The sequence below is a fragment of the Urocitellus parryii genome, chromosome 10 (genome assembly GCF_045843805.1).
Source record: "Urocitellus parryii isolate mUroPar1 chromosome 10, mUroPar1.hap1, whole genome shotgun sequence".
Taxonomy (NCBI): domain Eukaryota; kingdom Metazoa; phylum Chordata; class Mammalia; order Rodentia; family Sciuridae; genus Urocitellus; species Urocitellus parryii.
The window spans coordinates 20,936,851-20,961,600 of NC_135540.1; the positions used below are offsets into that span (position 1 = coordinate 20,936,851).

Sequence of the window (24,750 nt, forward strand, 5' to 3'; positions counted from 1 at the left end):
CAGCCACTTACACCTTGATAATTTTTCTCATCTGATAATAACACTACCTACCTCATAGCACCATTGAAAGGATTAAATGAGATAATGCACAGTGCCTGGATTAGTGCCAGGCATAAAGGAAGAAATTAATAAATATTAGTTATAATTATCTTTCCAAACATTTTGAAACTATATAGTGTCCTTAACATTTGTAACCTATAGTTGACAAAATGTGAGAGGAAAGCAGATAAAGAAACGGATACTTTTCCTGAAATTTAATTTTTTCTCCTACTCAACAATATGTTGTTATTACAAGGTAATCTACCCTCAGGCCTTTTGATGGCTCAGAAACACTCTCTAAGGATATTCCATTGATTATCTAAACATCTTCTGCTTGGGGGAACTTGGGTGGTACTTTCAGCCCTTATCAGTGCTCTGAGTTATTGCTAGATCATTATGCACTTTCTGCAAGGTGGATTCTGGAAATGAAAGAACTGGGTTGAGATGCTGCTAAAAAAAAATAGAAAGAAAGAAAAAGAAAAGAATATACATTGCTAAATAGCCTTCTGCAAAATTCCATCTTGCTGGGGTTCCACTACCAGGGCATGAGTGCCCTTTCCCCCTATCCCTGCCCCTTTTTGGAAATTATTAAATTTCAAACTTTTGTCCATCTCATAGATGAAAAATATTTCATTTAGAAGTATCTCTCTCTTACCCACACTTGGAAACATGTCTACTTACCATTTTTATTTTGTCCACTGTGAGTGGCCCAGTTATATCGTCTACCTCTCTCTAGTGTGCCTAGAGTCAGTCACCTGCGCCTACTCTCCTTCCTGCTCTCTGGGTGTGATTTGTCTAGGAAGCACACGGGTCCTCATAGGAACCCTGTCCAGTGCCTGGTGGGAGGATGGGAGCCAGTCTAAACCAGAGGAAATGGAAACGAGGAAGCCTCTGTCAGGTTACCTAGTCATCAAGGGAAGATGGCGTTTTTAAAGTGTCCCCTGGATGTTGTAAGTAGGCCCCAAGGCAGGTCCAAGAAGTCAGGAGAGCACAAGACAGCTAAATGTCTGAGTTTGGGAGCCGGGAATAGGGTGGGGAGGTGGGGCTGATGGGGAGGAGAGGTCTGTGGGAATTCTAGGTGGCAGGGCATTGGGAGGTGGTGAGAACAGGATGTGTACTGCTCAGTTTTAAGTTTGGATGACCCCAACATTTAGCATGTCCAGAATTCTGTAGAAACCAGTGATGGGAGCCAAATTTCATGCCTGGGTGGGTTGAGTGCACCCCGGAGAACCATCAGGGGATTTGAGATGCAGGGGAGTGCCCCGGGGGTGGAGGTCTGGGAAGGGCTACGTGGGCTCATCTGATGACCATCTGTGGTTCAGGATGGCCCTGTGACTTCAGTGCCCTCATGTGCACTACTGACGACAACCACACCAGCATTGATGAACCCCTAAAGTGACAGCGCTTTGTGTTTAAGCCAGACAAGTACTCCAGGGTCTGTAAGAATATCTATTTATTTATTTATTAAACATTTAGTTCTTTTAGTTGTAGATGGACACAATATCTTTGTTTTATTTATTTTTTTTTATGTGATGCTGAGGATCAAACCCAGTGCCTCACGCATGCGAGGCAAGCACTTGACCACTGAGCTACAACCCCAGCCCTTTTTTTCTCCTTTAAACAAAGTTAATATTTTACTCACATTTGAGAAAAACTATCCTAGAGTGTAAGATTTATGAAAGAAAATAAAAGTCTTAGAAGACCTTTTGTTTATTGTCTACAGATGAACATGATAATTTTTACCTAGTCTTAATATTATGTCAGAATTTTTATAAGGAAAGCCTTTCTTTTTTATGTATATAAAGTCCTCACTAATTCAGATCAAACTAACCTGATTCGATCTGAATCAAATAATTACTTAGCCTGAATTATTGAGAGTTTATCCTTTTGTCACAGCACGGGAGATGAAAGTTGTGTGCGTGTCACACCTGTGGTCTCGCAGGGGAGAGGTAGTAGTACACAGCCAGGAAGCGGCACATTCCTCTGAACAGCTCCACGCAGAGCATCCTGGCTTTCCTTGGAGAGGAGTGGTGGCAAAAAGGTCAGTTTTCCTTCTAACTTAGTAATGATCACTGTGTAGGGAAGGGAGCACATAATTTGGAAGGCTTGTGTCCCATCATATTTTTAGAAATTTTTATTACTCTGAGCCAGGCACTGTGTGAGGCACAGAAGAAACAGAGACGTTCCACAGTGGAGGAGACAGGGATGCAGCATGTGCAAGGGCTTCAGAAGATGGCTGGGAAGGGGAAAGCTTCCCGGGGAGGTGACGTTTCTGTCAGGCTCCCGGGAAAGAGGACAAGAAGATAGAAGGGACAGGAAAACAAAGGCATGCAACTCCACACAAGGTAACTTGCTCTTGGAAGACACACTGGGCTTGCTAAAGTTTCCTCCTGCCTCGTGCTCAAAAAAATGACAAGGGTGGCTGGCATTCAGGGCACCTGAATTTTGTCCTTTCTGTGCGTGTGTTGCTCTTTTGGTCCTCAACTCTGATGCAGAGAAAATCTCTTTCTCTCTAATGAAAGAGCAAGAGCTGCTTCTGAATTATAATGTCACACTGTGGTGGCAGAACGGGTTTGGATGCCTGGAGACTCTGAAGCCACCTCTATTTATCCACAAGTGGTGCCACAGTGCTCCAGAGAATCCAAAAACCACCGGGAAGGCATCGGAGGGCATTTGAAATCAGGTTGAAAATAAGCCACAGATTCTCTTGAGATTTCTCAAGCATCTCTTTCTTTAATCATAGAATTATTTTCATCTTCCATTCATCATAAATAATCCACTTCATTTCTTAGCCATCCTTTTGAAAAAATTTGGTATTTAGCATAAAGACGGAACATTAACCGGAGGTGTGTTACTTTTCAACAGAACAGAGAAGAATTTTTAAAAATCTACAAAATTTTAAAACTTAGAACATGTGTAAAGATCAACATCATTACTTAAAAATCATAAGCATTTAAAAAAACACAGGTGGAAAATGATTAAACATAAATATAATGTATTTCTTTCATAAATACATTTGGACGAAACAACTGCATTAAACAGCTTGACAGTGCATAAACATAATAAAATATTTTCAACTCTGAATAATTAAATCCTGATAATCATGAATTAAAAATAAAATTTGATTTTATTTTTTGTTCTTTGTGGAAAAATATGCTACAGCATTTGTGTAAAACAGAAATTTTCATAAATGTAGCACTAAAGTCACAAAATTCACAATGTAAAGAGGATTATTTGAAAACAAAACACATTTTTAAAGATAAAATGTTATAACATTTTCAGTTGAATTTTATCCCATAATTACACCTACTATAGGTGTTAGACAATAGAGGTAGGTAGGTTGAAGGAAAAATTCAGTATTCAAATAAAAGGGGAGAAAGATTTTTATGATAGCTCAGACAGTAAGACAGACAAGACATTTCCATTCACTCTAAAACTCCAAGAAGCTTATAGGAATAAAACAGGAAAACCTTTCTGTGCTCCCTAGGTAAGCATCAATAATATCAAGCAAAATTACTGGTGTTTTAGACAGTAATTCTTGATAACAGTGTACACCACAGTGCATTTAGTATGGATTGTTGCAGGTCTGGCACCAGCTTTAGAACTTTAAAACTTCAGTGACCTCTGAATGAGTCAGAAGTAACAAAAGATGAGACCTGGTGGTAACAATAATACAATTACACTGCTGAGGAACTGGGAAGGATTAGAAGGAATGATTTTGTTGTTTTGGGTTATACCCACAGCTGCTGGGCTAAGCATGGTCTCAGTGAGACCCAGGATGCTAATGTCATTTGTCAAATCCAGAAGGGACATGTAGAGAAATGAGACAAAATGGTATGTAGAAACCACAGAAAAAGGGTCCCTTAACTCAATATATTGCTTTATTCTCTATTTGGGTCCAGTTCAACTTCTTCCACCCATAAAAAAAGCAAATATTGGATATTCCTTTGAAAACTGATGCTCGATTACATTATTAAATTATGGGCATAATTCACTTGATATTTTGGTTAATGAATGGTCTTGCATTTCCTGTGTCTTTCTTTCCATCTGGCTAGATAGAGTGTGTACATGTAACGTTTGTTTGCATCCATGACCTTTATATTTTCATTTATTCATATGAGCAATCATTAACTTCTTAAAAAATGTTGCAAACATCTGTCAGATCAGAGAAGGAAATTCTCACTAACTAATGGCCTCAAATGCCGTAAATGTGCTTAATCCAAGGATGTAACAGGCTGCTTCTCAGCAAAAAGGGGCAATCTGGTAAGGGGTCAGCACATCTGTGTAACAGGAAAAGAATTTTGGGCTTAGTTGCGGAATGTGAATATAATCTCTTTGCTGCTGTCTAACGGATGGTAACATTTTTGTGTCTCCCATTTGGCTGTTAGGAGTGTGCAAGTTGTAGAGAAACAGGTGAGAAAGAAATTATGGAAGAAAGAGGCAAAACATATCACAATATAATTAAAACCCTCGAAATCCTGTAGTTTACCTCAAAACTTCATGTGCTTCACACATAACTCAAACATCAGGCCCTTTCTTTGAAGCAGCTTATAATAAATTTAAGATATAACACCACAATCTCTTCTGATGGGACTGAAGAATTTCTGTGTGGAAACTATTTGAAGGAATGTCTAAAAAAAACACGATGTCAAGGAATGCAGAGCTATCTTACGTTTCAGCATCTATTGGATCCATGACCCCTGCTGAGTTGATAAGGAAGAGACATGTCACAGTTGTAGAAAAAAAGAATCACGCAGTGAATCAAAGTACATGCGAGTAAGACTTTGGAAGTTTTCACTGTCATCAGAGGGTATTTTCCTGACGGTGTGACCTCATTTCAGCATTACAGTAACTTTCCGGAGTGGTACTGCACAAAAGGTGGCGCAGGAGAACCGGTTAGCTTTCCATCCCTTACTGACTGCTTTCGGATTAGGGAAAAACACTAACTCAAATACTGCACCAGCCCTGGCAGCAGCCAACGAGTATGTGTTGGAGATGACGCTCTCGTTGGACACATTTTAAGGCACTTGAACAGGTGTATCATATTTTTCTGTAAAAAAATAAAATATGCATCGAAGCAACATTCACAAGTACAAGTCTTCAGAATTGTTTGTATGTACAATCCTGTACATATTTACACCGCTGCACGAAGGCGCCTCCTGTTACACTGGTGGCCTCGTCAACTTCACTCCCTGTAAGAAAGGAAAAGACGCTATTCAGCTGGACAGAATCCAGAATCAAGTGAAATGGACGCCAGGTAATTTCTCCTACCAGAAGGAAGAAGCCCACTGTTGCACATTGGATCTGGAATGTCCCACAGGCCTGTGTGTTGAGGGCTTGGTTTCTAGTTGGTGCTCGTGGGAGGTGGTGGGACCTTTAAGAGAGGGGGCTAGTGGGAGGGCTTTGGGACATGCCCTTGAAGGGGACTGTGGAAACTGGTCTCTTCCTGCCTCTCCTTTTTGCTTCCTGGCTATGAGGTGAAGTGCTCTACCACATTCTCCCACCTTGGTGTGCTGCCTCTTTACAGGCCAAAGTATCAAAAGTGGGAGTCAAAATAAAGCTTTTCTTGTTGTAAGTTGATTATCTCAGTATTTCCATTACTATCTAATGGAAAGCTGATTGACATACTCGCTCGGATGCATTATATAACCAGTAATCCAAACCTCTGCATTCAGATTTCCCTGCCCACCTCACTGGCCAGCAGACTTTTCCATCTGCCCCTAGTCTGCCTGGCTATTTGTACAGTTCTGCTCTGCACCAGATGGTGGCTTTCACTCTCATCAGCATCGTTTGCAAAGCTGAGGAAGTATGCCTCTGGGTTACTCTTGGATACCCTAAGGATGGACTCTTGGTATTTATTTTAGTGGTCAAATATTCTAGGCCTTTTGGATAATTCCAACTTGGCCAGGGTTGCTGTGCAAAGGGAAAATGAACAGTATTGTTCAATTTAGTCTCCCTTTTGGAAGTGCTTCTGTTACTCTGTAGAATAAATCTCAGAGTTTTGGAACATTTAGAAGGAAACCCCACTCTGATTTAACTTGCTGTTCACTACTGCAACACATTGCTGATAAGGGTATTAGGATTTTCAATTTTCTTCATTCTTTGTCAAAATTTATATGTATACATTCTGAGCAGCAATGCACACACACATTGATAAACATAAAATAAAGATAAAAGAGTCTTCAAAGGGGATGAAGAGTAGAAGAAAGAAAAAGACACTAAGTTACTACTCTGCTAACTCTGAGTAAAAGGCTCAGAGCCAGGAGTGGTGCCAGACAGAATAGCAGTCACTAACATGTTGTTAACTAACTGAATTAGTGAATACACTGGATGGGCTAACCTTCTCAGGTAGGATCCTGAGGGCCTAGCTCGGTGAGCCTTCTAGAAGTGATGTCCTACTTTTGTCTGGAGTGTTGCTGTATTGTGGCCCGAGTCCTAAATCTTGCACCTACTAAGCTACCCACAGGACCTTGGCAATTCATTCAATTCTCTGAGCCCTTTTCCTAACCTGTAAAATGGGGAGTCAAAGTCTGTTATGAACATGGTCATTGATAGGGACTAGGCCCAGACAGGTTGGTCAAGGTCCTTCCTCTGAGCCAGGTAAAGGATGGACCTGCTCAGAACACACAGCTAATGGGTCGTGTAGGTACTGTGGCCATTGTGCTTTCAGGACAGCAGGGACACTACACCGTGTGTTTTTATCACTGAATGCTTCTTCTTCCCACAAATCTGATAACAGTCACTGCCTCATGTACAGACAAAAATAAGTCATGATATGTCCAAGCCACTGGGAAGGAGCAAGCTCTAGCAGTGCTACCATGTTCTATGCATCATCTGAGCTTCTCTGAATAACTGATTGACTTAATTTGGTTAATAATTTAGGACATGAAATTCACAAAGAGCTAACATGTAGCCAGACTCTGTGCTAAGTGTGTTGAAATTAAAATTGTGCACACTCCTTTGCTACTTATTTTTTTGACACCCAAACACAGTTTTGCCAGACAAAGAAGTTATTATGTGTCTGGGAAACTGGAAATGTAGTTAACATTCTAGATAAAACCAAGTTCTACCATATTTAGAAAGGCATGTGAAATCAGGACACAGAGGAAAGACTGGGTGGGGCAAAGACAGTGTGCACAAGAAGAGGGGCATATATTTGGAGTACCACCTGCAATATACTCTTCAGTGGGAGTGAATTAAAAGGAGCATTTAAAGACCGAATTTTAAGTATAACAACTGAAAACATTTAACAACCAATCCTTCTGTTCAAATGGAAATTGATGGATGCACCGTTACTGTTGTAGCTAGTTAAGAGAAGATGTACCTGAGAGTGATGTTAGCAAAAGTGGAAGAACACAGACAGCTCAGATCCAGGCACCACATTTTAATCTGATCTTGATCCGAATAAGATCTTTCTAGAGTCTCACCTTCTGCCTTGACACCATCCAGGACTTTATTGTTGGCACCAACACACTTCCCAGAAGGATCTGGGCCGGGTGGTAGATGAGCAAGGGTACAGATATTAATGAGAGATGCTCATGGCCGGCAAACACTATCTTCAGCATAGGAATTCCTGATGAACAAAGAAGACAGAAAACCGGGAGGCAAATTCAGGCTGTCATCAAATTAAAGGCACACTGTTAAATCAGGACTTTGGAGGAGATTATCCACATACTTTCCCGGTGTATTCACAAAATGGAAATGGGAAGGTTTCAAGTGAGTCAATAAGCCTTTCTATCTTCCTCTCACTGGACAAGTCTTAACTCTAACAAGAACAGATGAAAGTGAAAAGATGGCCAGTGTTTGAGGGCACCAATACCTCTCCCTGTGAATTAGGAGCACCCCATCTACCAAGGGGAGGAGAGAAGATCGTGTATAATGAAGTTGCTTTAAGAAGACGGAAAAACACTGGTAAGTAGAGGTCTTTTAGAATGGATCTCTTCTAGTTAGGTGCGGTGGTGCACACCTGTAATCCCAGCATCTTGGGAGGCTGAGGCAGGAGGATCACAAATTCAAAGCCAGACTCAGCAATGCAGGAGACCCTGTCTCAAAATAAAGAGTTAACAGGGCTGGGGATGTGGCTCAATGGTAAGTGCCCCTGGGTTCAATCCCTGGTGCCAAAAAAAGAAGATTTCTCTTCTTGCTCAGTGGTGAATTAGTCTGTTGGTCTTTGGGGAGACCAATTCAAAGCCCCAACAGTCACTTTTGGGAGTTGAAAGGATATAGGGAGATAACGTATGGTACACTGCTGTAGTAGGAAGGTAGTTTAGCCTCATGAATGTAATTAAAAATTTGCACGTTCTGTTCCTTTCTCTTTCTTTTTAGTGCTGGGGATCGAACTCGGGGTCTTGCGCAGGTGAAGCATGCATTCTACCCCTGAGCTACACCCTGAGTCCTGCACTTTCTCTTTTGGCCAAGGATCTGAGTTCTTTAAGATCATCAAGCAAGACCCATGCAGTTTTATGTATTGCAGGCAAATTGTAAAATTGGTGCTGAATGTGAAGGTCTTAATGGAACCCCAACAATGAATACCACTTTGTGAATCTACCATTCTATTATAAAAGGGCAGGCTGTGCATATTTTGTAAGCAGCTGTCACAGAACATACCTTTTGAGCTTCTACAGCTTCAAAACTCAGACCCTAGCAGTTTAACTATTATTACCAATTGTTTTAATATGGCCATGATCTTCAGATTGCTGTGCATATATGTCAGCCTTTTCAACTGAATAGCTTTAATAGCTGAGCTTTCTTCTTGTTTCTCTAAGAATAGCCTCTGAAAAGGACCCATGCTCCTAAACATGCAGGATGATGGCACATAAATAAATTTTTATAACACAACAAGGAAGGCTCAGCTTTTTCAATTATTTTTACCTTCTAATAAATTTTAAACCTTTATGCAAAAATGTATTTCATGGCTGCTTTCTTTTTCACAGCCTCACATATCATTGCCATAAACTGAAGACACTTAACCCTTCCCAAACATAAGTCCCTCTTAGAGTTTCCGAAGTCCTGTTTAGATTTGTGAACAATTTCTACCTTCACACCAATAAAAACAACAAACAACTATGCAATGACAAAAAAACAAACAAAACAAAAAACCCACAAAAGAGCTCTCCTGTAAAAATTAAAAAGCTTTAAAAAATCTACTTATTGTTAAAAAGCATCAACTGATACTATAGTCTTGGTAAGTTGTTATAATGAGAAAATAATAACACTTGAACATAACTCCTTATGTTTCCAAGAAAAATTATTCATTCCTCAGCCCAAAGGATGATGCTAGGGGGGAACACATGAAGGATGGAGGTATTTTGTCCTTAGAAATGATCACAGCAGGGCTTTCGAACCCCAAATTCAAAGACTGTGGCTGCTGGGCTAAATCATCTAAGACAGCCTTTCTTGGCTAAGAATCTGGGCTCGGTATCCTTCTCCAGCAAGCGTATGTGGGCTCAGCCACAGAGATTCTGCCCGGTGGTGCTGCTGCAGTAAGTGAATAAAAACTCAACTGCAAAATACACAATATACCTAAATGTAAGCAACATCAGAAACTCCCTTTAATGTGATAAAGTAGGTACGCTGGGACAGCACTAATTATGATAATCATGGCGAGTGTATACCAAGAGCTGAGTGCATTTGGTTCTGTCAAGTCTGACAAGAGCTTTCCCATATTGATGGGAAATCCTCATGACAACCCCATGAGGTCAGTGAAAACCACTATTCTCATTATTTGACCGATGAGAAAATGGAAGCGTCCAGTGGTCAGGAAATTTGAGGTGACAGTCCAGGCTGTAACTGGCACACTGTGTTTCTAGCTCTATTACGCAAGGTCAGTGCAAGATGCCACATGCACTGCACTCCTGAGAAGCAGAAGAGGGCCTGGTATGCAAGAAGCTTTGGAGTCCAGCTGTCCTTCGAGAACTCATTCCCCTTGACATCCTCGCAGAAACCCTTCCAGGGGCAGCAGACCTTGTCTGACTTCCCTGCTACCCATACCACCATATCCTGAGAATTCATAGGGGTGAAAAAAAAAAAAGATGCTGGGAATGCCCCACCATGCCAAGGGAGTCATGGAGTCAAAGACATTGCTGAGCCTTAACCTTCCAGAAGCTTCTAGTATACTGGTGGTATCCACCTTCTTTAGACCTTAGTGTCCATTTTTCTGAAGCTTTCTTTTGGAAGATTCCTCAGCTCTGATCTCTCATCATCAATCACACATCTGTTCACTGGGACTTATCAGTCCTGTTGGCCAGGGCCCTGCAATATTCTCCAACAGCAGCAAGAGGAGGCCGGGCAGGAGGAGGCCCTTCTTTCCAGCTGCTTGTGCTTCCTGCTAGCCCCTGGGGTCAGTCCCTGCCTCTGAGGTCTGAACCCTCACTCCTGCCACCTCCTCCTACAAGCAGCTAGGTTCTGAGAACCTCAATGACTGTCCTTTGTCCCCCCCCCCCCCCCCAGTTCTAGCTACTTCCTACAGTTATTGTTCCTGTGTTTCCTCAGTTGCCCCGTTACCTTTTCTGTTTCCCACAAGTGTGGAATCAATTCTCTGAATTGAAAGGGTGGATTCTGTTTTACTGAGGGACCCTGATGAGCTTCTCTGACGTTGCCTTGTACAATTGTCATTGGCCTCACTTGAAAAGAGGAGGGATCCAGGATGCTATGCTTTGGATAGAAGCTCCTGTTAATTAGGGATGTTTGGAGGCAAAATGATGGAATTGTGAGCGCTGTGACCTGATTGGTCCATTCTAGTTTGAATGGACTGACTGGGTGGTAACGGTAGGCAGGAAGGGCAAGGCTGGAGGAGGTGGGCCCAGAGCAGTGGAGTTGGCTGTCTATAGCCTGAGACCTCTGAAACCTTGAGTCCCAAATAAACTTTTCCTCTTCAAAGTCGTTTTTGTCAGGTGTTTTGATCACAGTGATGCAAAAGCTAAGGAAAACAGGATCCCTGGTGACTTGTTGTGCAGATATTTGTCAAATAGGAATTTCTCCCCATCACTTTCTGTCCCTGTGATACCGTCCTGTTACTTATTAATCACATTTTCTATCATTAATTGCACCAAGTGATTAAAGCTAAAAATATGATTAGGAAAACATATCAGAGAGGCCCAAGCCCCCTCTCTGTCATTTCATAGGGTGAATTCACAAGTCATCACTTGATGAGGGCAGGGGCACCTAGCAATTCAGGTCACACGTTATTTGTTTGGGGAACTTTTATTTTCCTGCAGTCTTAAAGTCTACCTTACTATTCAGCTATTAATTACCCACTTTCCTTTTCAATTATTAGGATTTCCTCTTAATCTCCTGTGTATCTCAAAGTTTCTTTCTTCCTGATTTTTTTCGTCTCTTTCCACCTCTCTATGCCCCAGTCTTGGCAGAGAGCGCACTTGGTACAGTTTTATTTACTCCGAGGTCAGGATAGAAAAAAAAGAGGTGAGAGGCTGGGGGTAGCTCAGGAGAAGAGTGCATGTTTAGTGTGCACGAGGCCCTAGTTTGATCTCCAGCCAAGGCCCATGTGCTCTCATCCTCTTCACTCACACTCAGTGGTCATTTTACAGCTCATTCATTCACCAGCACCATGCAGCTGAACCAGGAAGGAGGCCTGGGTTGCAGTTTGATCTGGAGTGTCCCCCAAAAACATGTGTCTTGGAGCCTTGATCCTTAGTTTGTGCTGCTGTGGGGGGGGGGGATGGTGGAATCTCTGAGAGGTGGGGCCTAGCGGAAGGAAGTTAGGTCACTGGGTGTGTGTCCTTGGAGGGGCACTGGGACTCTGGCCCCTTTCTGTTTCTATTCTTGCTCCCTGGCCACCATGAGGGGAAGACCTTTACAGCAACATACACCCACAATATGTTCTATTGCCTTACCAAAGTGCCCAGAGGGATGGGGCCAAGTGACCATGGACTGAACCTCTGAAGCTGTGGGCCCAAATCATCAACTCTGCCTCCTTAAAACTTCCATCATTTCAGGTATTTGTCACAATGACAGAAATCTGGCTGACACACCCTGCATTTAAGTAACTTACTGGTGATCACTAATACCCCTGTCCCCATCACTTTCTTTCAGGACACATTAGCTCTCAGTTGCACTTCCCATACGTCCCCGATGAGCCCCTCTGACTCCAATCTTGCCCTGTCCAAGCCATTTCCCACTTTGCAACCAGAGTGAATATTCTAAACTGCAAATCTGATTACATAAAATCAAAGCTGTTAACATGAGAGAGACTCCTAAGGGTGGCATACAAGGACTTTGCGGCCTGGCCCTCCATTCTTGCTTTCCCTCCCTCCAACTCTTGTGAGAAACAGGAAGTCCTGTGGTCCATTTTCAGAATATAGTATTTAGCCTTCAATGTAAAATTGGGATGTAAGAAAGGCATCCAGAGGGGGAAATAGAGCAGAAGGGAAAGTTACACAACAGCATTGTAGCTTATGGATGTACCGACCCAAAGTCCACGCATCTGAATAGCCCCTTGACAAAGAGGAGGTGGGGGAAGGGGTCGGCGTAAACAATAGAGGCAGAAATCTCTCTGTTACAAAATAGTAACTTAGGTAAAGAAGAGCTTCATACGTATCAGAATGCATTCACCCCAAGAAGGCCTTCCTGCCACAAGAGAATAAAGGAAGATGGGAATGACTAAAGGTGTATTTCTTTAAATAACCCAACAGGAGAAAGTAAAACCCAGGTGATAGTCAGGAAAATTGTGCATCCCATAGTACTCAGCCAATGAGGAACCAGGGGAGGGACCCAGAGCCCCAGTGCCTGCTCTCCCATAGACACTGGGTCTTGCAAGACAGACATTAAATGAAAGCTTCGCTTTTTGCTGTACCTCGCATCTCTCAGTCCCCTCCTTGGGTCTGGACACATGCCACCATTCCCTGACCTCTGCACCGAGCACCTGTGGCTCCTCCCCACCCATCTTTGCCGGTGCAGCATGTTCCTTCGCCTGAAGGCCTTTGCACTGCAGCTCCCTTTAACAAAAATGCCTGTCGCCCACTTCTTAACCTGCCTGACTTCTCTGTATCCTTCAGCCCTCAGTTCTTAGGTTGCCTCCTCTGGGAAGCCCCCCTGAAGTCCCAGTGCTGGCCTGGATCCCTTCTATTTCATGTTCCCCTGTTCTAGCCTTGAACTTACAATCATGGCTTGGATCCTGAATTTCTCTCACCAAGCCACAAGCTTCTTAGGATCAGCAACTGTTTCTTCTTCATCTTTGAGCACACAGTAGGTGCTCAAAAGATGGATGGATCTGTATGTTTTCCAGATTCTATCATAAAGTTACTGTGCAGACTATCACCCCGTTTCCACATTTGTTAATTAGAAAAAAATAGCAATAATTTAAAAACCCAAACAAACTTACTAGAAAGAGTTTTCTTTTTAAAGTAAAATTTAAATATAGGATTCTTTTCATCTTGCTATCACTGCAGTAATATAAATGAAGCAAATTAATTTTAATGCTCCCAGGTACTGATTCTGTGTCACCATGGTTGACAGGATTCAACTAGACTTTATGAGATGGCATTTGACTTTATGGAAGTGAACACTATGCACGCATTTACAATTTTACAGGGACTTTAAGCTGTCATGCTGAAAAATGTTTATAAAACATTAATCAAAAAATGCCTCTTTAATACAATGCATTGTCTGAAAGATGTTAGAAGGCGCATATTGTAAATGGATTCCTTTTCTGACTAAAGTAATTTCCACCAAAAGCATTTTCCCATTGCTCTACAAGTACACTGTGTGGATAGATAAAGAGCACTTTCTCAGCACATTACTACCTGATCCAAACACTTGGGAAATCACTAATGTACAGCACGCCATATTTCCATGTCACACATGACACATTTGTCTAAAATTATCCAACAGAGTTTGACATTGCAGCATATTCCATAAGCAGAGCTTTCAACTGACATCTGCCAAGCAGGAACTTCAAGTAAGAGCTTTCTTCTTCTAACAAGCAAGTAAGGGTTTTCTTTTATCCTATACCCAGGATGGTAAGGATGAAACAATACGCACAAGAACAAGTTTTTCCCCCCCTATTTTAAATATGCTTATTTCATGTTCTCTGAATTAGAAAATTCCCTTTGTATCTATGTTCAAGTTTCAACAATTACTACTTTCTGTTAGGTGGATGGTTTTATTTATTTATTTTTCCTTAAGAAACAGACATTTTCCTTCCCAGATTCAGTATGGATTTTTGTTTCACCCCCATGGAAGGCTGCTCCATTGTTCATAAAATAATAAGTATCCACTTTACATCGTTGTCAGAGCTTTCTTACAGTATTTGTAGATGGACAAATTCCCACCACTCATTCATTAAAAAACCAAAAAGCTACCACCACCACCACCACCACAAAACCCCCCGTCTTTCTGAGCTTCTGCTATCTGTGAGTGACTTTCCTGGCTGTTAGGGCCAGAAGGAGGACGCACACAGGGTCCTTGCATTCCTGGTGTTGTTTTCTGGTAGCTCTTGCCCTGGCCACCTCTGTTTTCCCTGTCTGCTGGGTGAGTGCATCAACAAACCCTGTTATCTCTGGGCCACTCAGTTTCTACAACTTGAAGCTTGAGGATCACCTGTGACGAGCCCCTTTCTTTGTGCCTCTAGACCAAGTTGTGGAATTCTATGGGTTATTTCCTCATTTCTCTTTCCCCCTCAGATATCACTGCCATCTTCTTAATTCAGTTCCTCATAAAATCAAGCCAAGAGCACACCATGGCCTCCCGACACAAATCCCTGTCTTCAGCCTCTTCCCCTCATCAATCCTACAAAGCACAGCCAGATTAATCTTCCCCAAACCCACATTAATTAAAGCCAACACCCTGCTCAAGAACTGCAATGACTTTCCAGGGCCCATTCATCAAATTTTCTACCTATTCAACTTAGTAAAGGATAATCACTACCACCACCATTGTAAGTGCTACTGTATGCTAAGTGCATTTAATCCTGACAACAGACCCATGAAGTAGATAGCAATTTTCCCACCTAAAGATGAGAAAACGGAGGTTTAGGGCAGTTAAGTAACTTGCCTAACTCATACATCTGGTAGTGGCCCCAGTATGTTTAATCACTAACCTATGTTGATGCCATTAAGCCACACTTTCAATGGCCAACTGCTATCACTGGCTCAGCCATAGTCCTTCTGTGTCTTGGTAAAAGCCAAGCTCCACCTGGATCTCTGACTTTCTCTCTATGCACCTAAGTGCTGCGAATTCACCAAAGCTCAGTTTATATTTTCCTCTGCCACAAAGGTGACCTTCATACTGATCTGTCTTCTGAAGGAGGACATTCTTCCTAGTTGCATCACATAATTTAATATTTGGATTATGTTGCTAGTATTTTCTTCGGCATACTTTTGATTTCCCTGCATGCAGGCCACACACATCTTTCTTTAAATCTCTTGCAACATTTAGGCACGGGGTTAGTGCATGATACATTAATAATTGATTATTTAAGAATAGGTGCTAATGTTTCCTATGTGGATCAAAAAGACAGGATTTAGACTGAACACTAGCTGCTTCACTAGACTTTAAGGAGAATGCCTTCATACACTCCTCTAGGAGAGGAATATATTTCATGGAACAAAAATATATGTGCTATGGCAGGAAGGAAAGAAGTTGGACTGACCAAGAACACAAAATCTGAAATGAGTACTGAGGTGGAGTAAGAAAAGAAATAAACGGAAAACCACTCTTTGTCTCTTGGAGTCAATATTGCAGACTTTCCCATTTAGCTAAGGGATAGGATAGTATACTCCAATCACCTGGATCATTTCCTGTCTTTCAAAGATTCATCCGCCTGAATTCACTTGTTTTCCATTTAAATGCTCTCTCCCAGTCTCACTGAGTTCTGAAGGGAGCTTCTGGCAAATCTGGAATCCAGTTGCTTCTCTTTTCAGTTGTCATGGTGATTTTCCACTTTTGTTTAGTTCCTTCTTAGTTAGAAACATCCATAAGTTTACTATCCAAATGTCCTATCTCATTATTTGAATTCTCTTTCTTCCTCTTTGGTGAAGCTCTCAGAAAAGCTCCTGTTTGTCTTTAAAGCTCACTGGGAGGCAATCCCTGTTCAAGGAACACAGCTACTCTTTTCAGATGTCACTAAATACCAGTTTCTGTGTCCCTTTGCCCACTACACTCACCCTTGTGCACGCGCACAGGCACCCACACCTTCTCTTCAGAGAGAATAGTCACAGAAAGTCAAGCTCACTGCACGATGTGCCTCACTGACTAAATCATGAAACGATGCCAAGATAAGGTATAACCATGATTTTGGAATCCGGCTAGAAAAGGCTTTCAGGATTGTCCAAAACAGGCACAGGATTGTCCGAAAACAGTAATAACAGCTGTCCCTTCATGCACAGGTACCAGTTATGGTCTCAGTGGCCCACATGATGAGGCTGCACACTGTAGCATGGTGAAACCTGGAGCAGGAGGCAGAGTCCTGATTGGAATCCCTGGTCACCACCGGTCACCTGTGTGACCTTGCCTGGGAAGGTTTTGAACCTTCGCATCTGTAACATGCACCTGTTTTATAAGTCTGTTTGTTTGTTTTAAATAAAAGGTATGTGAAATAATGCAAATACTTTGTACACAGTAAGTATATTATGTGCCAGGCACTCTTCTGGGTGGGTGCAGTACATCATGGGCAACCTCTGCCCTCAGGGAGCCTACCTTCTTCCCATTTAACAGGGAAGGAAGGTAGAGAGCTCAGTGTCAAAGTCAGGTGAACTCCCAGTAACAAAATCAGGGTACAGGCAGAGAGAAAAGGTAGCACTACTGGGTCGGACAAAAGCTGTTAAGTTAAAATAGATTCAGTGAGGAGTCTGGCTTATTTTAATTTCTGTCTCCCTTTTAGAAGGTATAAAAAGAAAGGTCACCACCGACTTCCAAGTTGGTGGGTATGGCTTGGTTTGGAGTCCATCAGAGGCCTGCTGCTTTTAGGATCAGGTGGTGTTCAGACTGCATGGCCCCGACAATTCCATTCTGGTCATCATGCTGGCTATGCTGAGACTTCCCCCACACCATTCTGGAAACTTCTAAAGTACAGCAAGTCAGCTTTCTCCAGAACTCCTTAGGAAGAGAGACAGGAAATCACAGATCATATGATCTGCTTTCATTGTCTCCCCCCTCCATGTGATTGGTCTTGTGCTTAAATTCTCAAAGGCAGTTTAATATACCATCGACAGAGGTTTACACTTTACTTGCTTTCCTCCTCTTTTTGGCATTCTGAAACTCCTCCATGTTGTCTTGGGTGTGACCCACCACAGCATCAGAGCCTTACTGTTGCTTTATGAAACACAGGAAAAAAAAACCCATTTTTATCCTCTTAATACAAAATTGTCCAAAATGAGGTGTGGCTAAATGATGTACATGACTTAGAGCTCCCTGGTGGTTTTCTCAGTGTTCCAGGGTTGGATTCATGGGATCCAGGAAGATTCAGCGTTTCCAAACTGCTGAACACAATGACACAGCAGCTCAGGGATGTCTGACACGTGCCCTTGCTAGATCTCTGGCTGGCAAACAGGATAACCTGGCATCAGTCTTACAGATATGGGCAAATGGCACCATAACTTCTAGCCTCTGAGATCTGAAAAATGTCACGTGGCTCTCTCTGTAGGTAGCATCTGAGAAGCAAAGGGACACTTTGAAATCCACACAGGAGTCGTCACCCCAACACGCTGCACACATGACCCACACACTGTGCTGTCCCCAGGGCCAGCTTCCCCATGGAGTTTTGGTACTGCTCTCCAGCCCTAGTCCTCTGCACTGGGAAAGATTTTAAGCCCAGATTTCTTTTCTGGTGGAGGCCGGAGCTATTGAATTTCTAAATTGATATTTATGTATAGCTTTTCTAAGAGACTTATCTTTCGTTCATATTTCAAAACCAGAATTCAAAAAAGATTCCTTTACCTAAAAAAGAAAAATTAGGCCTGGAAAAGAAAGAAGATTAACAAACAGGGTTATAAACTAGATGGGTAATGGGTAAGGCAGCACAAACTGTAAGTCATGGCAATGGTGTATTAAAAAGCTTTGAGAATTTGAGCAAAAGGCCAATCATTCTAGGTGGGGGGCAACGAGAGTGGATTATAGGATCTGTGGCATCCTGTCCCACCTTCCTCAGGGATTCAGTAGAACCTTAAGCCTTCTAGACTGGAAGTTTCCAGAAACGTTAAGGGGAAGTCCTATTAATCTTTCCAGTCATTGAGACCTTTAGTAAAAAGAGCAGTATCCACATTTTAGTCTCTTGACGATCAGACCTTACACAAGACTTCAGAAGCCATATCTGGAGCTCATGAATATTTTTCGTTTTCATTTATTGTTGGTAGGGCAGAAAAGTGATTGTAGCACATACTTATACAGTGCTTCCTATGTTCCAGGCACGGTTCTGAGAGCATACAAACATGAACTTATTCCCTCTTCTCACCCAGAAAGGAAACACAACTACCATTATCATCCCCATCTCTTGGATGAGGAAACTGAGACATTAAAATTAAAATTTTAATTTTAAATTAAAAATTTGCCCCAAGCCACTGGGCATAGTGGTGATTTGGGAGGCTGAGGCAGGAGGATTTCAAATTTGTGGCCAGCCTCAGCAACTTAGCACCTGAAATAACTTAATGAGATTGGTCTCAGAGAAACAAAACAAGGGCTTTGGGATGTGGCTCACTAGTTAAGAACCCTTAGGTTTAATCCCCAGGTCCCCCTACCTAGGAAAAAAACAAAAACAAAAAAACTGGCCCAGGCCACACACTGCTAGTAATAGGTCGCAGCTGGAATACAGACAGACTGGCTCCAGAGTTGGTGCTTTCACCAGCAAAGTGTCTGAATTGTAATTTGTTAGAGTGTTTAGGAATCCTGGAGTCAAGGATGCTTGAAAATGCTAGCAGAATAATGGAAGGTAGGAAACTAAAGAAAATAATATTTAAGTAAGAAAGGATTGAAAGAAAGAGGGTGTGTCTTTGGACAAAGCTACTTAAAGCCTGGCAGGCTTTTACTTACTTTGAATGAAGGTTGGTTGATGACTTGAATCAGCCCATTAGGAAAATTAAAGATTGGGTTTCAACCTACAATTACCTGGCCTGTAATCCTATCGCTTTGCTGAAAGTTTTGTGTAAATAAAGAAGCAAGAAAGACCAAAATGAGCAGCTGGTGTTATTTCTCTTTTGAAACAGGTATGTTCTGATTGGAATAGATGTTTAATGAATGGTCTGAGCCGGCTCACCAGATGCTAACAATGAAACATTTAACTCTACCAATTGAAGGTTTCTGCCTCAGAAGAGCAGGTACACCCTCACCTGTCTGACAGCATTGTAGGAGTAATTAGCAAACAGGGAATTCAAGAATGAATTAAAGAACTGAGCTATGAAGTCTTCATTCAAATACTGGCTATGTCTTCCAGGAGGGGCCGCCATGTTTATGGAGACAAGGTGGGCAGGAAGTAGAGAGATTACTTTCCTCCTTTTCTGTGCTGTGAATGAAGAGTTGTTAGTTTTTGAAAGAGAAAATTCTGGCTAATGTTCACACTCCAAGGTGTGAAAACACCAAAAACAGAATGAGAATTTCATGTGACAAAAATAACACAAGGTCACAAGAATATATTTAACATGGTCACCAACACAGAACTGTCCCATCTGACTAGCTCTGGAAAGCTTTATCTTATTTTACAGAACGTTTTAGATGTATTTTTAATGTAACCAAAAATTAAAAAAAAATTAAAAAAACAACCCACTTGAACATTTTAAGTCTGAGGGGAAGAGAAGCTGACGGTGTGATATGAGCTATAGGTTTTGCCACCACCTACACCATCTAAACTTAGTTCTCCCTAAAATGTAGCATTGATAATCTTTTTATCAGTAGTCACTGGGACTTCTCCTGTTAAGTGGTAAATGTGAGCAAGCTGTGACCCAAATTCACATTGACTACATTTAATATCTATTTTATTTTGTCAGCATGGCCCTGGATCATCTTCCTTATGGAACCGTGTTTGTGATGAACAAAAGCCTCACAAGACCTCTCTTCTGAGTTACAAGAATATGGCAGTTTTGATCTGGGGAATAAAAATCAGAGTTTAACCTTAGATCCATCTCTCTTGAAAAGTTTGACTCAGAAATATGTGATTTCTCTTGGCCAGATGATAAATATCCTGATAACATACCTCCTATCTTCATTCAGCCTCAATGAGCTAAAAGTTGGAGATTAAAGACCCCATTTAGAAGACTTCTTGGCAGAGAAAGATGAGAATCTTAGGAGTCATTTTGGGAAATGTTTTTCTAATCTCCTGTTTTCTCCTTTGAATATTTAACCATCATATTTAATCATGATACAGAGAATTCTAGTTCTCACAGACTCCTGCGAACGAGAATGGTCATCTTTGTCAACAAGTGAGTGGGCAAAGTCCTACTTTGCATTCTTCTTGGAACACAGAGGAGCATAAAGACAAGTACAGTCAAGGTGTCTAATGTGATGGTTTTCAGCCTCAGATGCATAGCAGAACTGCTGGGTGGCTTCTAAGAATATGACAATGTCTGGATCTATCCTGAGACGGGGTGCCTGGGTGGGGGGAAGAGGTCCTGGCAACGTTGTCCCTGGAGAGCTCCCAGGTGAATGTATCCTGGGACAGGTTAAAAAGCCAGGTCTGCTAAGGAGGCAGAGGATGAAGGCTCTGAGGTAGACAGGTGGGCCACTGTAGGCCAGCTCTGCCATTTACTCATGATGGGAACTGGGATGAATTATTTGGGTTCTCCGAGGCTTGGTTTTCCAGTTTGGACAGTGAGATCAATCATAATTATTGTATAGATTGTTGTGATGATTACATGAGATAATAAGGCGAGCAAAGTATTTAATCCAACGTGTAGTATATAGTAGGTACTAAATAAATGCCAGGCCTACCTTTCAACATTTGACATGTTTTCACATCTACTTTCTGGTTTAATATTCACTTTGACCTTGTGACATAGGACAAAAATATGGGCTTGCAAGCTTGGATATCTATATGTCTGGCTTATTTGAACCTTTCTATCATTTTATTATTGAAATACTTCCATATCCTCTGAGGAATGTCAGGATTTCAGTCTTCAGAGCTCTTTCCCCTCCATCTGTCCACTCTCTGAGTGATCTCATCCTGTCCAACAGCTTAAAATAATACAGTCTGAACACTCCAGCCAGGAACAGAGCTCCAGACTGCCCCAGATGTGGAAGAGAACCTCAAACTTCCACATTCCAAACTGAACTCTTGACCTGCTCCCACATCCCTCTTCCACCACCCAAATCTGTACCTCTGCGGCTCCCTTCATCCAGTACATGGTAACCCCACCCTTGTAGGATCTTTTAATTCTTCTAATATTTCCAACTCGGCAGCAATTCCCATTAATTTTGTGTTTAAAATGCAGCCATAATGTAAGGCTTCTTGCCTCTTCCTCTGCTGTTACACTCCACTCAACCACCCTCTGCTTTTGTCTGGATTCAGATCACTTACCTAGTCCTTCCACTTCTTTCTGTTCCACTCTTCCATGCACCCAACCCATCTATACTTCACAGGAGAGCCCCAGGCATCCCTTCAAAGTGACAGTATGATTTTGTCACTTACCCAATGGCTTCCCCTCTCATTCTGAGCAAAAAGTAAATCTATACAATGACCCATGAGTCCTAACCCAATGTCACAGACCCCCTCGCCCATTACCTTAACCCACTGTTCTCTCTTCCCCCTGCAGTCTGCTTCCTGAATACTGTTCTACCCCTCTCCTCAACCACACCAAGCACACTGGGGACTTCTGGCTGGTCTCCTTCCCCTAACTATCTACATGTTCAGTTCCTTTTCCTTCAGATCTTTGATCCATGGCACCCTTTAAGCCCCAAACTTTTCTGCTTCCACCCAGGCCCTCTATCTATCCTCCTGCCTGTTATTTCTCTCCAGAGCATCACCATTGGATGTTATGTTTTGGATATTAGGTGTCCCCCCAAAACTCGTGGGAGACAATGAGAGAAGGTTTACATGTGACATGTTTGGGTTATTAAAGTCATAACTCAACCGGTGAATTAATCCCCTGATAGAGATTAACTGAGAGGTAACTAAAGGCTGGTAGGGTGCATTGGAAGGAGGGGGGTCCCGGGAAGTGTATGTTTTGTCTTTGTTGCACAGAGCTCCCTCTCTGCTTCCTGATTGTGTCCTGGGTCACTTTCTTCCACCACACTCTTCCACCATGGTGTTCTGCCCCAGCTCAAGCCCTAAGAAATGAAGCTGGTTTTCTATGGACTGAGATCTCTGAAACCATGAGCCCCTAAATAAACTCTTCCTCCTCTAAAATTGTTCTTGTCAGGTCGTTTGATCACAGCAGTGAAAAAGCTGACTAACACAGATGTGTTCTACACCTAAGGGTTTGTTTACTTATCCCACTGGAAAGGAAGCTAGATAAGGGCAAGAATTTTATTGTTCCTTTTTGGTGTAGTGATTAAACCCAGGGGTACTTTACCACTGGGCGACATCCCTAGTCCATTTTTTTTTTTTTTTTTTGGGGACAGGGTCTTACTAAATTGCTGAGGGTCTCATGAAGTTTTAGAGACTGGCCTCGAATTTGAGATTTTCCTGTCTCAGCCTCCTGCATCACTGGGATCATCAGCAAGTGCTACTGCACCTGGCAGGGCAAGAACTTTTTTGCGTTTTGTTCCCTGTTGTACCTCTGGGGCCTACAAAGAGCCCAACACATAGTAGGCACTGACTGAACACTTGATGAAAGAATGAATGCATGGATGAATGCAGACTTTCAAAGTATCTCTTCATTAGCGTCTTTATAGAGCAAACCTGCAGCAAAGGCTATTGCGGGAGGTGTCACCACTACAATACCATCAACATGCTCAGTTTCAGTACAGATGACATTCCAAACCTACTGGCTTCTGGGGCCCAGCCACTTTTGAGTTGTGTTTGATTTTATGTATCCTGCCACCCCCAGGGTAACTTGTCAAAAACCTACTGGGTACCCCACAGCTTTAACCAGTGTGCAGCCAACTTTAATTTGTGGCTGGAGCTGTTTGGATGGGCTGTGGATGGGGATGAAGATGTATGCCCTTCCCTTGCTTTGCAGCTGCAAGTTCGTTTTTTCTTTACTGTAGAGAACCAAGACACTGGCTGTCATTAAATACACACAATCTGGTTTATAGTGTCTGGCTCGATTAAGGGAACTTCTGGGAAGAGATGTGATCAAATAAATAATTGGAGAGATGCAATGTGGAAAGGAGGATTGTTATTCATCCAACTCTGGTTGCAAGTTGAGACCGAGACACCACTTCAAGTGAGTGGGATCTCCTGGGTGAGCTTCTTCACTTCAAGACAGTAAACAAGAGCCGATCTGTAATGTACACGTTAGTATGCTAGAGGCAAACTTTCTAAATATTAATAATAATAAACAAATCCCTCTGCAACTGACATTGAAGGTGCTGATGAATGGGAAGTCCTGGGAAATGGGATACCGTTGGCTCTCTGGCCATGGTCAGGGCCTCTTCAGGGAGGACACGACGCAGGATGACAGCACATGTTCCCCTTACTGACTGTGGACTTACCCACTTGGGAATATGGGCTGTATATGACTTAGGGCACATGAGCTAATCACTAATGTGTAAAATGCATTCCTTAGAGATACTTTTGACTATGACAGGGTGTGTTTTAGTTTGAAATGAATATGAAACTGTGGAATTAAAAGACTTTAACACTAAGAGCTGACATTACAAAGTACAGAGTGCCACAGAGTCCGATTACAGTTTGAAGTGTCACTGTGGAATACGTGGGCTTTTTCACAGCTCCTGCCACTGGCTGTTGGGTGATAACTGCAGGTAAGCTCAGGAGACACCTGGCCCCTCCTGCCCTTGCTCCATCATTCAGGCTGAGTGGACAGCAGATAGCTGATATGCTTGCTGCTTTTAGGTATTTCTGATGTGATGGAAATTTGTTTTTGTGGTGCTGTGCTTGGGATGGAACCCAGAACCTTGTGTGTGCCAGGCAAGTGCTCTGCCACTGAGCTATACCTCAAGCCCAGGATGTGGACTTTGATGTCAGGGACCTGCTTTTAGATTCTGACTATGCCACCTACCAGCTAGGCGATAGGGTGATCTCACCTCAGTACCCCTTGGTTTGCACATCTGCTCAAGATGAGGGTAAAACAAAACAAAACACCTCTAAGTGTGGCTATAAGTTCACATGAGACAAAGAGTGGAAGTACCTAGTGCCTTACACAGAGCCAACACCCCCAGCTATCAGGCTGCTACTGTTGTTATTATTAGAAGTAGTTTTGGGTTCAGATTTAGTGTTTACAGGACTGACCAGGGAAGGGGCTCACGCAGAGTCATTCAGGAGAAGGTCTGGGCACTTCTGAAACTTTTTTTTTTTAAGAGTGGCAAGGCATGGGGTCTGAGCCTTCCTCCCCACCGCCTCCCCCCGCCCTCCACTGCCTTCATGTGCTTGCGTATTCTCCATATGACCTTGACAATTTGCTGCCCTTCCAGAGATGTTTGGATTGCAGGGATTCTGTCGTCTTCTCTCTCTCTTAAATCTGCCCACCGTATCTACAGCTCTGAGAGGGTTTTTGGAAAATCATATATACTTCCTTCCATAGAGAGCTTTATATAAGGATAACTTATAAGGCATTCTGAAATTATTTTAAGTAAGCTTCAATTTTACCCTTAGCCTGTGAGGAAGATGTGGTCTTAAGGAAAATGAGACCCACTTCTGGAGTGAGTGCT

The 24,750-nt window shown here is 42.4% G+C and overlaps 1 protein-coding gene across 1 annotated transcript in view; it reads right to left on the reverse strand.

Moving 5' to 3' along the window:
• Positions 1-3,184: 3,184 nt before the first annotated feature.
• Positions 3,185-24,750, reverse strand: part of Slc10a7 (solute carrier family 10 member 7) — a 253,890-nt gene continuing 232,324 nt past the window's right edge. The window contains exons 11-12 of the mRNA XM_026392715.2: positions 7,467-7,612; positions 3,185-5,231 (exon numbers count right to left, since the gene is read on the reverse strand). Of these exons, the coding sequence (XP_026248500.1) occupies positions 5,202-5,231; positions 7,467-7,612 (176 nt within the window). The 3' untranslated portion in view covers positions 3,185-5,201. The remainder of the gene's footprint in view (positions 5,232-7,466; positions 7,613-24,750) is intronic.